The 16549-nt window shown below is 43.8% G+C and overlaps 3 protein-coding genes and 1 pseudogene across 3 annotated transcripts; 3 read left to right on the forward strand and 1 right to left on the reverse strand.

Moving 5' to 3' along the window:
- Positions 1-862: 862 nt before the first annotated feature.
- LOC121325293 (histone H4-like) lies at positions 863-1174 on the forward strand. Its single transcript, XM_041267730.1, has one exon. It carries the CDS (start codon positions 863-865, stop codon positions 1172-1174), a length of 312 nt encoding a protein of 103 aa, XP_041123664.1.
- Positions 1175-2211: 1037 nt separating this feature from the next.
- On the reverse strand, positions 2212-2592 carry LOC121325170 (histone H2B 3-like). Its single transcript, XM_041267489.1, has one exon. It carries the CDS (start codon positions 2590-2592, stop codon positions 2212-2214), a length of 381 nt encoding a protein of 126 aa, XP_041123423.1.
- Positions 2593-2659: 67 nt separating this feature from the next.
- On the forward strand, positions 2660-3244 carry LOC121325294 (annotated as a pseudogene).
- An 888-nt stretch (positions 3245-4132) lies between these two features.
- On the forward strand, positions 4133-4567 carry LOC121325172 (histone H3-like). The gene has a single exon (XM_041267490.1). The coding sequence runs from the start codon at positions 4133-4135 to the stop codon at positions 4541-4543; it is 411 nt and encodes a 136-aa protein (XP_041123424.1). The 3' UTR covers positions 4544-4567.
- Positions 4568-16549: the final 11982 nt, after the last annotated feature.

Raw genomic sequence — 16549 nt, forward strand, 5'->3', positions numbered from 1 at the left:
TTAGCACAACGAACAGCAAACCGTCTTTTGCACAATATTTTAAAACAATCAGGAAAACTATTTAAAAAAAAAACCTCTTCCCTCAGTAGTACCGTGAGACACATTTACAGTGCAGACTATTTGGGATTATTTATAGTAACTTTGCCGAATAGAATGCGAATGCATGTGTTTCTGATGAAATTCACAGGTACTGTCTTTTGATTCTGTGCATCCAAAGACTTGTGATTAAAATCCAAAATATAGCGAGGGGATGGGGGTGCAGTGAGAGCATACTACAGGGCCTTGAAACAAACACGGGGTGGTGTTCTGTTTGAAAGGTTTGGTGACGTTCACAAAATAAATAAATAAATGAAAGAGATTATTTAAAGGACCATTCACCAACAGTAACTATATCCATCAAACATTCAACTTGGACATGAAGCACAAACACGCTGGGCATCAGTGATGACAATCTATTCCTTCGCACAATGCAGATTTTTTGACACAACCAAGGCAGATTTTAAGGGAACCCTGATTGTTCTGACTACAAATCGATATTCACCGTTCACTTGTAGTATATATCACGCTGAGTATTGTGTGACATTTAAGACATAATAACATGCTTCCATATTTGTAATCCCTGTACTAAAAATTCTGTTGCATTGCTGAGATACATAATAGATGTTAATGATGTGGGTAATGAAAGAACATTTAACATCTAGCAACTAGGGCTGAGGAAGTTGCAAGGCGCCTTTTCTGGCATTGAAATATCAAACAGGTCCGCTTAGTGCCTATTAGGGAGGCGCTTGGTTGATTTTCTGCTCATTTGTTAAACCACTGTCTGGCTGCTTCTGTGCTGAAAACACACCCACACAAGTGCACAATGTCTGGAAGAGGTAAGGGAGGCAAAGGACTCGGCAAAGGGGGCGCTAAGCGTCATCGCAAAGTGCTCCACGATAACATCCAGGGAATCACCAAGCCTGCTATTCGCCACCTGGCTCGCCGTGGAGGAGTAAAGCGAATCTCCGGCCTGATCTACGAGGAGACCCGCGGGGTTTTGAAGGTGTTCTTGGAGAACGTGATCAGGGATGCAGTCACCTACACTGAGCATGCCAAGAGAAAGATCGTCACCGCCATGGATGTGGTGTATGCTCTGAAACGCCAGGGGCGCACTCTTTACGGATTTGGAGGTTAAACGTACAGATGGGAAAGGAAAAACACAAAACAAAGGCTCTTTTAAGAGCCACCCACTTTCTCCTTTTAAAGAGCTGTGAAACATTATGTAAGCTATCTAAATCACAAATGGGCAAGCAAACTGTTTTGTGCTGTCTTTTTATAGTCACTTTCTTTAATAAAAAGGATTCCGTATGGATGAATGGATCTTTATCGAACCCGAACAAAACATGACTTCTACATAACACTCCTTTACAAGAGTGGAATGCACGTCACGAAAGAAATGATGGTATTAAACTGGGTCAGTGAGTAAAAAAATAAGTCGATGTTGTGTGCTGACTAATAAAATAAAAACAATAATGGTAATACAACCGAGTCACTCCGTCTTCGTAATACCACTATAGTTGAAACCACTGGTGTGCAGTGGCTTTTGTTAGTATTGTATAATGTCACATTTATTTTATGTTTCTCATTTGTGAACGTTATAGGGATTGAGTGCAACGGGCGTCTCTGTGACATGTAAAACACAATTCACTTTTGCGATTTGAAATGTTTACGTTTATTTCCCGTCCTTTCTCATGACCCCAAATGGCTGCAGCGACTTTTTGTTCTTCTTGGTGCCAATTTACCCAACCCCCCCCTCGTGCATGTAAGTTGGTTTGCTGCTCCCCTTGTTTATGGGGTTGGGATCTCATGTGTACAGTTAACTCGCTCTTCGCATACTGGTAATAAATTACAAGTGTGGAAGCTCTCCTGTTCAGTACACTTGTGCCCTCTGCCGGTTATAAACAGATATGGGAGGTATGGTCGCCTTCCAAAGTACACGTAAAACAATCGATTTGCTTCTTTTATGCATAGACGTTTTGAAATAGGTTTGACTAGGTATGCCCCCCGATTATTACAATGAGGATGACGATTACTTTCTATTTTAATGAACAACATACAAAGGGGTCTCTTCTGCTGGTGGGTGAAAGTCAAGACTTGTATACTCTCTTGGTGAAATGGTGGGTGGTCCTAAAAAGAACCTTTGGTTTTGACTTGTAGGTGACTGCTCTGAGTTTACTTGGAGCTGGTGTACTTGGTGACGGCCTTGGTGCCCTCAGACACGACGTGCTTGGCCAGCTCTCCGGGGAGCAGAAGACGCACGGCTGTCTGGATCTCCCTGGAAGTGATGGTGGAGCGCTTGTTGTAGTGAGCCAGACGAGAAGACTCTCCGGCGATGCGTTCAAAAATGTTGTTGACAAACGAGTTCATGATTCCCATCGCCTTAGAAGAGATCCCGGCATCAGGGTGAACCTGCTTCAGCACTTTGTACACGTAGATAGCATAGCTCTCCTTCCTGGTCTTTCTGCGCTTTTTTCCTCCCTTTGCCTGGCTCTTGGCCACCGCTTTCTTGGAGCCCTTTTTGGGAGCATGTGCAGATTTGGAAGGTTCTGGCATTGTCTCTTTCTCTGACAGAACACAAATAACAGCTTGTTTTCAGAGGCCCTGTATTTCTAGTGCCGTTATGCAAATGAGGATCAAGATAGGCGTGTTTGGAAACGGGAGCGCTTTGTCTGCGTGGAGGTGCTGGTCATTTTTCAATTGGTTAGAGCTGAGAAACACTCGGAAGGATCCAGCATAGGTCCTCCCAAGTGTATAAAAGCGGTGGCTGTGAGAAAATGTGGGTTTATTCTTTTTTTTGATCGTTGCCATCCAAGAAAAACAAACTGAGAAAATGTCTGGTAGAGGAAAGGCAAGAGCCAAGGCAAAGTCTCGTTCATCCTGAGCAGGGCTGCAGTTCCCAGTCGTCGTGTTCACAGGCTGCTGCGGAAAGGAAACTATGCTGAACGTGTGGGCGCTGGAGCCCTGGTCTATCTGGCCGCGGTGCTTGAGTACCTGACTGCTGAAATCCTAGGGCTGGCCAGGAATGCTGCCCGGGACAAACAAGAAAACCAGAATCATCCCGCGTCACCTGCAGCTCGCTGTCCGCAACGACGAGGAGCTCAACAAGCTGATGGGAGGCGTCACCATCGCTCAGGGCGGAGTGCTGCCCAACATCCAGGCTGTGCTGCTGCCCAAGAAAACCGAGAAACCAACCAAGAGCAAGTAAACTGTCCTGACATCTATTTCACTTTCTAAATCCCAAAGGTTCTTTTAAGAACCACCCAATATTTGCACAAAAAGAGCTGATTGTATTTCAAAGTTTAGCTATTTGCACTGTTGCCCACGATTGTTATTATTATTATTTTATTCATTAGCAGACATACAGTTATTACAAACGATCACAACACACAATATCTCAGTACAGAAAATCACATTACAATGCTCATTGTGTTGCACCTTTAGCTTTTATGAAGTGATCACACAGACATAAACCCATGCAGCACCACGCAGCCTTGTTAATATTAACACGCGGTGCAGAAAATGCACGTTTGTTGAAATGGTTGTGCATACATATTTGCACTTCGTTATTACTGATGCCGATCATGCCCGCCGTTTGACTTAGTTTTTACCCTGAGTTATTTTTTTTATGCCTGTTGTGTGCTGCACACGTCAATAAACACACAGGTACTGTAATAATTGGAAACACTGGGATTTAAAGTTCACACAGGACTTTAAGCATGGTTTATTATATGATGTATGCAGAACTTCGCATAACAACAGATTTTAAAAAGTAATATAACGAGAGTCGTAAAGGTGGGACGGGAGAATAAAGATTACACATTGAATTTACAGCTGAAAATAGAATAAGCACCGTGTTGAAAAAAAGCGCGGGGCAGTAACAAAGACAAAAAAAAAGTTACAAATAAAAGGAACAGCCAGATTCAAACGAACCAATAAGCCTGCACCGAATCGTATGTACACACGGTAGGGACACAAATCCGCCTGATGCTCGTCCTATTGAGAGAAGGATCAGCTCTCCATATAAACCCTGAAGTGTATACCCTCGCCTGTTTTCTCTGCAACCTTTTGGAGTGAACAGACATCCTGTTTCGACATGGCTAGAACGAAGCAGACTGCGCGTAAATCTACCGGTGGGAAAGCTCCCAGGAAGCAGCTGGCTACAAAAGCTGCCCGAAAGAGCGCCCCTGCTACCAGCGGCGTGAAGAAGCCTCATCGTTACCGACCCGGGACTGTAGCCCTGCGTGAGATTCGCCGCTACCAGAAATCCACGGAGCGGCTCATCCGCAAGCTACCATTCCAGCGGCTAGTCAGAGAAATCGCACAGGATTTCAAGACCGACCTGCGATTCCATAGCTCCGCTGTCATGGCCTTGCAGGAGGCGAGTGAGGCATACCTGGTGGGGCTCTTTGAGGACACCAACCTGTGTGCCATTCACGCAAAGAGAGTCACCATCATGCCCAAAGACATCCAGCTGGCCCGCCGTATCCGTGGTGAACGCGCTTAAACCACCCATCGCTGAAGAAACCATGAAAAAGGCTCTTCTAAGAGCCATCTACATCTTTCAAAGAGTTTATTCAATAACTTTACACCACTGATTTCCCACATGTGTTCAATGTCTGCCCTATTATACTATTCTATACTCGTTCAGTTCGCTTTTCTGTGCTGCTGTTTATGGTTTCATACTTGTTTTAGACGAGGGCGTGACGTGTTCTGTGGGGCATATTTTTGTATTTCAGTGAAATTAACAATTACAACTGATGAAGACACTCGTATCTGATACAAATTGATCTGAGCGTACTTCAATGCAAACCCTGTGTTACATTTCGTGCTCAGAAGTCCATGTCCAGTACTTAACATCAGTCAATGTACTTTCATCTGATCATATTGTGAGTGTGTGTCTATCAGGTAATACATCAAATTACCAGAGCCTTCTTCAGCGCCGCCAGAGAGCCCACTGCGCTCCTTGGAGGCAGACACAGCCTTCACGATCAGCTCTGACACGCTGGCTGCTATCATCTTTGACTTGGGGGCGGCTGTCTTCTTCTTGGGAGCCTTGGCCGGAGCAGCGGCGTGTGCTGGTGCAGTTTCTGCCATCTCGAGCGTGTAAAGGACAGACATGCAAAACCCTGCGTGATTTGCAGAATGAAAATGTCCACACCCCACCTAGAGACCAAAGAAATATCCTCTCTATTAGAACCATGTAGAACCAATCAGCTTCAGAGCGCCTTTTCTCCGATGGAAGCTGCGTCACTTGTGTTTTCTTCCAAGGCAAAACTTTCATCTAGAAAGCGAAATTTAGATAAATGTTTTAACACAACATATTAAAACCAAAGGGCAGCTACAGACCTTCGTGTTAGCAATATGTTTCACGAGAAACATCGCCTCGTTTTATATATAGAAACGAGATCCCCCCATTCCTCTGCGAGGTGAAGTTTCTCACACCGCATTTTGTTACATTTATTGTAAAGGAAATTACAAAATAGCTGTTTAAAAGTGCGATGCAATTGGGTGTAGCAACCAGAAATCAGAAACCAATATTCCTGCATGTATTGCAATTAAAAAAATAATAATAATAATAATACGTGTAAAAAGCTCTTATTTATTGTCTTTATGTTGGAGGTTTCTAGCAAACATTAGTACAAACGAACAGCAAACCATCCCTTGCACAATATTTTAAAACAAGTATGAAAACATAATCAGGAACACTTAAAAAAATCAGTATTCAGTGACGACAGAGCAGTGTAATCCACTGTATGTTTACCCTTGATAGGAGGGTTCCTTGTTTCTAACGAACAAAGCACATCCTGTCCAAAGCTAGAACTGGTGCTTCCTGCCAGGAAATATGCTGCTGCATTTGTTAAAATCTGTCCCCCCAACTTTAATATTAGCTCTTGCTATTTCATTTGTCACGATAACCACTCATCTCTTGCCATTTTTTCAGCTAAATCTCATCTGTAAAGTATGCACAATTTACTTACAACCCTTCTCATCTACCTATATTATAAATCAACACCACTGTTTTGACTCTTTTTGTAAAAACAAATACAGCTGTTATGTTTATAATTAGTGTATTAATATGAAGACTATTAAACCTAAAGCTGCTTCTGGTGTTTTAGTTATAATAGTATGATTAAAATAGGACTTGTTTCTTTACCCTAGTGATGCCTGTGTATATGTGATGAATAATTTTTTATTCAAAATATAACCGTGGTAACCTGTTGAAGATGAGCTATTCAGCCCTCAGTCTCTGGTATTTACTGCACAGCACATTACTGTATTACTGCAAGCAAAGTAGGAGCTTTGGGAGGCTTCTTGATTGGGAAAATTATCTAAACAATTTTACAGTTATAATTCAATTATACAAACAAGTCCCACATAGTTTGGCTAATAGAGGTTTTACTGCATGTAATATCATTATATATCAGAACCCCTAGTTATCCTGAATAGTGCTGGAGCTGGCTGGTTTGTCAGCTGTCCTGTGGCACAGTCTCTGCTGAAGATGCTACTTACCCTCCTGTTGCTCTCCTGGTCTTATGAATTGGGGCTGCTTGCTGTATGTGTTTGCATAGATAGAATCTAATGCATACTCGTTCACCTCCAGAGAAGACACAGAATGGTCTACAGAGCATCTCTGACTCTTGTATTAACAGTGCAGGCTCAGGGGCTGCAGGAAATGTGTTTTCACACTTAGATGGTTGGAGTTGAACACTGCTAAGTACAGTATACAGTTTAACTATGAAATCTGTCACCTCTGTTAACAGAAGTTTAAAACACAAGCAAAGACCCAAAAGATCTTCAACACAAGACATGGGGGTTGGGGGAGAGCGATAATATTGCAGTCCTAATGAGCCATTGTTGTATTACCTCCAATAAGACTAACATGTGAACTAACGTGAACTATCAATCCCACTGAGAACTTGAATGCAATGCTATGCATATATGAAGAAAATATAATTTATAACATTTTATATTATAACATATAAACACAATATTATTTCAATGCTTTTACAAATGTTATGATTATGAAAAAAACAGTGAAATAGTGAAGGCCCTTGTATATTAAAATACCAGGCTTGTGCAAGTTACTGTCTACATGGCTTAACAAAGAGATCTGGACCCATCACCTCAGTAGCTCCAGGCGTGCTCTCACTTCTGCCAGGGTGAAGTACTTCTCAGAAATCATATCTATGGGACATGGTAAACCAAACATTCTTTTCAAAACCACTGACCAAATCCTGCATCCAGCCATCAAAAAATCCATCCCCCATTCATCCTCCTCTTACCTACCATGATTTCTCCTCTTTATTACGGAACAAAATTGACACTGTTTATTCTATGCTCTCCTGCCTCAAACCCAGTATAGTAGTTACTCTCTACTGATTGCCCCTCCTGCTCTCTCTTCCTTCTCTCCTCTCTCCATTACTGCTGTCTCCAGTCTTCTGGTGAAATCAATTGCTGTCACATGCCCCTTGGACCCCTGGCTAACAAATTTCATTCGTCTCTGTGCTTCTGACCTTGTTCCTTCCGTTATGCACACTCTCTACTTGTCCCTGGTTTCAAGCTTGATTCCTGCTGCCCTCAAGACGCGAGTAACACCAGTGCTCAAAAATCCCTCCTTTGACCCATGCTGTCTTATCCAACGTCTCTCCCATATCCAATCTTTTTTTTTTCTCTCCAAAACTCTTGAAAGGGCTGTAGCCAGCCAGCTGACAAAACATCTCGCAGATAACAATCTGCTTGAATCTCTGAAGTCTGGCTTCTAGCCACATCACAGTACCAAATCTGCTCTGCTCCAGATTGAATATTATCTCTTGTTCAATGTTGATGCTGCTGCTCCCTCTGTCCTTAACCTCCTTGAGTTGCTTTTGATACCATAGATCATAGCATTCTTCTTGACCGCCTTCAGAAGTATGCTTGGATCTCTGGGACCTGTCTCTCCTGGCTGTCGTCTTACCTATCTGGACACATGCGGTCTGTTTTCTATGATGGAAGCAGTGCTGACGCAAACCCAGTCAGGTGCGGTGTCCCCTAAGGATCTGTTCTCGGGCCTCTTCTCTTCAACAACAAGAAATCTGAACTTCTTCTATTAGGATTGAAAGCTCAACTGAATAATCTCAATATTGTTGCCATGAACCTCGGAAACTGTCTGCTGCTGCCTTCCCCCACTGTACGAATCCTTGGTGTACTTCTGAATAGTAACCTTTCCATTGATGCCCAAATCTCCTCTGTAGTCAAATCCTCCTTCTACCACCTCCGAAACATCTCAAAAGCCTGTTGCAACCTTTCCCAGCTGGATGCAGAGATACTTTGTCACGCATTCATTTCCTCTCAAATCGACTACTGCAACTCTCTCTATGGTGGTCTTCTGTCATGTGCCATAAACCAATTGCAGCTGGTTCAAAATGCCGCTACTAGGATCCTTACCAGATGTAAAGAACATGATCACATTACCTCCTGTCTTGCCCAGCTGCACTGGCTACCTGTAAAGTTCAGGATTACTTTCAAAATTCTCCTGCTTATCTACAAGACCCTTTATCACACAGGTCCGGAGTATCTCTCCAACATGCTGACCCACTATGTCCCTGCATGCAAGCTGATGTCCTCGGTCTCTGGCTTGCTAGTTATACCCAAGCAAAAGTGCACCACACTCGGAGAGCGCTCTTTTAGCTTCATGGCCCTGATTCTCAGGAACTCTCTCCCAACTTTAGTGTGTGTATCTCCCACAATCTCTTGCTTCATATCAGACCCAGGCGTTGTCTTTTGCTTTCAATGCTCTTTAAGCCTGCTATCTGTTATTAACTATTGTCTAAATTGTTATTTCAGGTTTTCACTCCATCTTATTTGTATGATTCTGTATGACACACGCATCCACAATGTTTACAATTCACATCTTAGCCTTTTATTTAATATATTATGCCTGTATTTAATGTATTTGCATTGTTATACTGATGTATTTAATGTGCTATGCCCTGTATGTAATGTATTATGCATTGTTCCTCACTATCTTGTAAAGTGCTTTGTGATGGTGGTCCACTATGAAAGGCGCTGCGCATAGTTTTATTTTTACATTTTTTATGCTTTTTTTATTTTTATCATGTTTTTAGATATTATAAAATAAGCATTGATTGATTGATTGATTGATTAACAGGGAATTCACCAAATTTACTGTTAGGTCCTGTGTGTGTATTATTTATTTATTTATTTATTTTTAAATAAAACTTCATGGGGCATGAGCTGGGGGTGTAAGGATAGGGCAGAGGAAGCAGAAGGGAGCGATAAGTAGGACAGAGTGCCGGCCAGAAAGGACCGGACCTAGGATAGAAGAGCGGGTGAGGCCCACTCTAGTAGCAGACCACGGAGCTGGACATGGAAGCTAGGATAGAAGGTGGTCACATACTGAGGGTGGCGATGCCGACACATCCCAGGGGTAGAGGACTCAGCAACCGAAACCAGATAGAAAGATGGTCACTGACTGAGGGCGGCGATGCCAACATACCCCAGGGGCAAAGGACCGGGACAGGAAAGAAGATAGAGAGGGAGAGGTACCCAGTGTCTGAGACTTCTGTAAAGGGGCGCTCGTTAGACCCCCAATTGGTCGAGACATCACGCTGCCTGGGACATGAAATAAGAACAAGGCATAGAGGTTAATATGGGACTTGAGCACGGAGTAGCCACGCCCCGAATTGAGGCAGAGTATGGAACAGAGCCTCGAGTGAGGCAAGATAAGCGCAGGAGCTGCGAAAGGACAGAGTGTAGCCGGGGGTCCACTCTGACTGACATGGTGAGAACCCCCCTGAAAGTAAAGGGAGGCTGATGCCTAGCCCCGAGGTCGGGGAAGTGAGACTCACTTGCCCCCTCAAAGGATGGACCCCCGGCTCCTCACGAAATCTCCCACACCATGAGATGAACAAAAGACAGCACATGCCAGCGCATAACAAACAGAAGACCAGAAGGACAAACGGGACAAACAGGAGGATGGTTAGTAATTTAGTAGGATGTTATTATGTGTATACCTGCTGCTCAGTGGAGAGTTAAAAACCCCTTGAGGCTGATTAGGGGAAAATCTCTAGCCCCGGGAGAGAGGTAGACCCCACTCCGGGCATACTAGCAATTTTAGAAGGAGCAGCAACTATATCAGAGAAGGATGAATGAATGTAGGAATCCACTGCTGAGGAGGACCAGCTCCTCCACATTCGTAATCAGGCTGGGGGAGGGAGGGAGTCAAGGAGGAAGGCCTGCTCTGGAGGCGAGGGTGGAGAGGAGGGAGGCCTGCTCTGGAAGTGAGGGTGGAGAGGAGGGAGGCCTGCTCGGAGGTGAGGGTAGTGGAAAGGCAGGAGGCCTGCTCAGAGCAGAGGGAGGAGTGAGGCCTGCTCTGGAGGAGAGGATGGAGTTGAGTAGGGAGGCCTGCTCAGAGAAGAGGGTGGAGTCGAGTAGGGAGGCCTGCTCTGGAGGCAAGGGTGGAGGACAGGAGGGAGGCCTGCTCTGAGGCAAGGGTGGAGGACACGAGGGAGGCCTGCTCAGAGGTGAGAGTGGAGGGAGGCCTGCTCTGGAGGATAGGGTGGAGTCGGGAATGGAGGCCTGTTCGGAGGAGAGGGTGGAGTCAAGGGAGGGAGGGATAGGGGACTTGATACTTGACGGGTAAGTGGACCGACCGCGGTGAATTGATCCGCCTTGGAGGTATGCGGCCAAGTGATGGAGTAAGCATGGAAGGTGGCCGAGAGGCAGCTGATCTCCATGGGTACATCCTTGTAGGGGGAGAAGCGGTTTTTCTGAAGAGTGGAAATTAGCAAATGGAGAATGTATGTTGATATAGACAGACAGGAAGATGAGGCATGGGGAAAGCTCTTAAGAATCCCACAGGGTCAGGCAGACTGCTGGTATGGAGAGACTGGAGGGAGATGGAGAGAATCCCTAGCATGGACAATGAGAGCCAGGATCCGGTTTTGATTGAAGGGCTATGATTATTTGATTATTATTCTGGGCGCAGAAGGTTGAAGACACTGATCAGGCTGTAGAATAGGAGCTCTTGAACAAGGGGCGAGGGCTATATACATGTAATGCAGAGCAGATTGAAGGAGGTTACTGAGAGTAGGATTCAATCAAATAGGATCTGGAGAAGCTGGAGATTCTGGATGGGGATTTTGGAAGCAGATGGGACCAGCTGACTGAACGTGGATACTGAAAGTAGAGGCAGAAGGAGAGCTGGAACAGAGGGCTGAGGTGGCAGCTGGACTGAACTTACATACGAATCGGCTACTGGAGAAGCTCGGTGCCTTTGCACCCCATATTCTAGAAATGAGGGCAGAGAGATGAGGTTCCGCCTTTCTATGTATTAGTTAATACAGGATCGATCAGCTGTTTGCTACTATCATGTCTGCTTGAAATGGAAAAGGTAAACTCACATTCAGAGATTTGGGTTTCGCAACGCCAGTTATTCCCTTAATAGTGGAACTCCTTAACTCATAATCAAGACAGAGTTCCAGTCTCGTACCACATCTCTCACCAAATATTAATGCTGTAATATTTTAGAGGATGACTGGAGATATGAATAGGATTGCTGAGGAAGTGCCCGGTATTTTGATTAGATGGGTATTAGTGTTAGCCTTTATTGTGGGAATGCTGCCACAATCTACATATTGGAGGAAGGCTGGAGCATTGCAGGCTCTGGAGAAGTGCAGTTGCAGATTTAAACAGTAAACTAGAGCAACTTTTGCATGTTGCAATAGTGAGCAGATCTGAAGAGGGAGTGGAGAGCTGCTGTAGTGAGGAGCGACTAACAGTAGTGGATGGGATCTGCTGAACAGAGCAGAGGTCTGAGGAAAAAACAATGGAGTGCTGTCAGTAGTGTGCAGAGTCCCAGCTGTAGAGAGCAGAGATCTGCAATAGAGAACGGAGGATTACCATTGGTAGAGTGCAGTGGTCTGCTGCAGAGAGTAAGGATCTGCTGAATGCAGTAGATATGGTCTTTCAGTGTTAAGGCAGATTTAGATGGATCCGGAGATGGGGCTGCTTTTGGGAGAGATGAAGAATGCAGAGATCTGAGACAGCTGCAGAACCCGAGCGGATCAAGAATGTGTTGCTCAGAGGCGTCTACAAAACCTACTGATTGGTTGGGAGCAGTTTATGAAAGTATTGTCTATTGGGGGTAGGAGGACATTGACTGAAACTTTGATAATCGTAGGACATGATTCCATGACTGATTGGTGGCTCACGTTGATGAAATGATGAATAAGGTGCCCTGATGAAGCTGGTCGGATTGGAAGAGCAGCGCCAGATGAGGAAACACAAATCTGGAAACAGGAATATGTTTCAGGAATGAATGCCTGATGCAAGGAAGTTGGACGTTACTGTGATGGTAGATACTGAGCATCTCAAAAGCAGCCGAGTAAGGTTGCTTCATGACCAGGTCCTTGAAGAGGGGAAGAGTTGAAATTGGAGAATGTAAGTTTCTACAAAAGGTTGAGAAGGAGGGAGACTCGTGATAATCCCTCGGATTGACAACAAACTGCAGGAATGTATAGAAAAACTGGAGCGTGCAAGCTTCACAGTGATAGGAAACCAGCTTAAAGACTGTATAGAATTTGTGGTGTTATACTGCCATCATCTTCAGTCCCACTGAAGCATATGAAAATTTTGAAATTTTACCAAGAAAATAAATGAGTTTACAGGAGGCTTGGTACTCTAGTGGATAAAGACAGGTGCTTGTTACCAAGAGATCCTGGGTTAAATCCCAGCTCAGCCACTGACTCACTGTGTGTGAACCTGAGCAAGTCATTTAACTGATATAATGTGGTTTGCTATTTTAAAAATGTATTTACTCTGCTTATCAAAAGATGCAAACAATGAAACACTCGAGTTCTTTATTTGCACGCAGTGAAGCCTAAAACAAATGCCAGCTTTGTGCGGTGGAAAACCTATTCAGCTGATAGAGTTTTAAACCTTTTATTTAACCAGATAGGTCAATTGAGAACAAATTCTCATTTGCAATGAGGACCTGGCCAAGCGGCAAATCATGTTACAAGAAAACAGAAAGTGCACAAAACATGAAATTAAACAGACAGATAATTAAACAAATGCATGTACATCACAGACAAAATCAAATCCGGCAGGTACAGGAGTCAGTCAACAATGAGACAAGCTGGCCAGTAAAAACATCTTCAGAAACAAAGCCAGACAGTTTTAGCTTGAGTTGTAATTCATTCCAGTCATGAGTTCCAGCATACTGAAACGATTACAGCCAGCAGCAATGGACACTCTGGGAACATCCAAATTAATAAAAGCATTAGATCACAAATTATAAAAAGAGACAGAGATCTTTAACAAATTTCTGAGATAAAATGACAATTTCCCAATCAGTGGTTTATATATTAGTCTATACCAATGTAACATCTGCAAAGCAAACCAAGTGAATTTCAGGTAGAGAGGACACAATGCTAGAGTGGAAAATGACATTACATAATTTAAAAGAAATACTCAACGAATGGACTAAAACAATAACAAGCTATGAAGCTATAGCAGGCCTGTTGAAATTGAAAATGATGCTGGTCAGTGTCTTGCGCAGATGTGTTTCTGTTAGCATGTATCTGTTTCTGTGTGTGTTTGCGGTGTTTGTGTGTCGAAGTCACATGAGCGCGTATCTGTGTATATTGCACATGCAGGCCTCTATACTTAAAAGTGTTGGTAAGAAAATGTATTAATAAGGGAAGTTTAAGGAACATTTAAGGAATATTTGTGACACACAAAACATTCCTTCCCACACCCTGACTATTTAAGGAAAAAATACTGCATGTTTTCACAATACCAAAGATTAACACAATTCTGACTGCTTGACTTGTTTTCTCCTCATTACTGACAATTTAGAAGTTTTGAAGTGATACACACAAGTTTTTGTAATGATTAAGGAGACTTTTTGCTGTAAAAATGTACCAACAAGTCTGGTCTGCCCTAAAAGCACAGTAGCCTAGGAACTGCAAATTGTCATTGTAAACATGGTTTGTGCGCTGGTGTTGTAGCATGTATGGGCAATGCTGTCATTGTTGCTGGTATTACTACTAATATTGTTGTAATAAGTTTTTGGTCCCTTTTGTATATATGGCTGTGGAAAGGTGTGGGGAATCACAAAGCAGACACAAAGTTCAAATATGAAATGCCAGCACAGGCGCCCAGATTTATTAGTCCACGCTCAGTTGGCAGCAAGGGTATTGTGCCCCGTCTTCATAAAACACACACACAGCTGTGTCAACCAAAAACAAATAAGTAAAAGCTGAATGGAAAAAGGAAAACAAAACACTTTAAGGACAAACTACAAATAAAGTGTCCAGTTTTTAACCGCGGCTCATTGCTCCCTCTAGCAGTGGAAACCCTGAGAAACAGGTACTGCTCTATATCCTCTCTTATACACTGTGGGACAGCTCAGTCCCTCTACGTTAACTATCTAAGATAGTGACAATGTAAATAACCGGTGCCTGGCTTGCTTGCACCACCGAGTCTGTGTGTCTCACTCTGGAGCTGCCTCACTGTCTCCTCGACTCGCTGCTCCAGAGTTTCCAATTTCACTTTATAGTATCAGAATTCAACCATGAAGTCACCCTCCACCATACTTCCTGCATGAGACAGAGAGGATACAAAACAGTGCCCTTTTATTTAGTCATTCATCCCTTCACTGTTCTCCAGAGTCTAACAAAAACAGCAATCGTCACAAACCCAAGTGACTGTTTCTTGACGTTTCACTTGGGATGGTAAATTAGCCTGATCAACTGCAATGACCCAAACCTGATTGTTAGCTCCTGATTTCTGTGGAGTTATATCTGAATAATGTGCTCATGCAGTTGTACTAAACCCCTTTTTCAGAGACCATTTATTAAAAGTTGTTATGCTTGTTTGCAGTTTCTTAGTGTGCTGCAGTGTATATGCTTCCTCTGTTGCTCCTTTTGGGTTTGTTTGGACGTGAGTGCAACACACAGAAACACTCAATAGATCAAGCTCTGTACCAATTTGGATTGCAATGTACCCCCACTCCTGTCTGCCCTTCAGTGTAACCAACAGCGTGCAGGTCTACTAGCCCTGGCTGCCTGGTGACCTCAAATCGGCCAAGCACAGAGCCGCCTCCAACCCTACTGCTCTACTTCCTCCAGGACCAGGAGCTGCTGTCAGGGAAGCTGTGCCGGGGGAGAGTGGCGGGGTGGGGTGGGGCCTACAGGCAGACTGACCGCCGTGAAGGCTTAGTCTAGCACAGGGGTTTGAGTTGGGAGGGGGTGAGGGAGGGAAAGAGGTGATGGAGGAAAGAGGGATTAAGGAAAGCAGAGGGTGAAGGAGGGGTAAGGAAAGCAAAGGGGTTGAGCAAGAACAACAGAGAGGGGTGAGTGAGTCAGTCGTAGTTTATTTAATGGCCTCTTGGTACACAGTTGCAATACTCTGCCCCCTAGTGGATGTGAGAGACACCACTTTTTTTCTACCAGCTCATCTTCCAGCTCAACTCTAGTTTTGAGTTACTGCCTCATGACTGCTTTCACTGATGTTGTTTTAGGTAAAGTACCATAATTGAAGGCTAGTAGCAATAGACTTTTGCAATATAATTTTGAAGTTTCTTTGATTACATGATGTTAAATAAAATATCTAAATTCTGATCATTATATAGACAATTATTATTAAGTAGAGAATGTATGTCAACACCAAGTCCCTGCCTAGATCAGGCCATCCCTCCACTGGATGACCGAGCAAGAAGGAAACTGATCAGAGAGGCTAACAAGAGGCCAATGGCAACTTTGCAAGAGCTACAGAATTTTATGGCCAAGACTGGTCAAAGTGTGCATGTGACAACAATATCCCAAGCACTCCATAAATCTGGCCTGTATGGTAGGATGGCAAGAAGAAGATCTCAAGAAAGCCCATCTTGAATCCTGTTTGAAGTATGCAAAAAAACACTCAGGAGATTCTGTAGCCATATGGCAAAAAGTTTTGTGGTCTGACGAAACTAAAATTGAACTTTTTGGCCTAAATGCAAAGCGTTATGTTTAGTGTGAACCCAAAACAGTGCATCACCCAAAGAACACCATCCCTACTGTGAAGCATGGTGGTGGCAGCATCATGTTATGGGGATGTTTCTCATCGGCAGCGACTGGGGCACTTGTCAGGATAGAAGGGAAAATGAATGGAGCAAAGTATAGAGTAGTCCTTGAGGAAAACCTGCTGCCCTCTGCAAGAAAGCTGAAACTAGGATGGAAGTTCACCTTTCAGCATGACAATGACACAAAGCACACAGCCAAATCTACACTGGAGTTATTAAGGAACAAAAAGGTAAATGTCCTTGAGTGGCCCAGTCAGAGCCCCTACCTAAATCCAATCGAAAATTTGTGGCATGACTTGAATATTACTGTCCATCAACGCTCCTCAAGGAACGTGACAGAGCTTGAACAGTTTTGTAAAGAAGAATGGTCAAATATTGTCAAATCTAGGTGTGCAAAGTTGGTAGAAACCTATCCCAACAGACTCACTGCTGTAATTGCTGCCA

Source organism: Polyodon spathula, chromosome 13 (genome assembly GCF_017654505.1).
Source record: "Polyodon spathula isolate WHYD16114869_AA chromosome 13, ASM1765450v1, whole genome shotgun sequence".
NCBI lineage: Eukaryota > Metazoa > Chordata > Actinopteri > Acipenseriformes > Polyodontidae > Polyodon > Polyodon spathula.

Coding starts and splice junctions, on each gene's coding strand:
- LOC121325170 (XM_041267489.1), bottom strand. CDS start 2,592: ATGCCAGAACCTTCCAAATCTGCACATGCTCCCAAAAAGGGCTCCAAG.
- LOC121325293 (XM_041267730.1), top strand. CDS start 863: ATGTCTGGAAGAGGTAAGGGAGGCAAAGGACTCGGCAAAGGGGGCGCT.
- LOC121325172 (XM_041267490.1), top strand. CDS start 4,133: ATGGCTAGAACGAAGCAGACTGCGCGTAAATCTACCGGTGGGAAAGCT.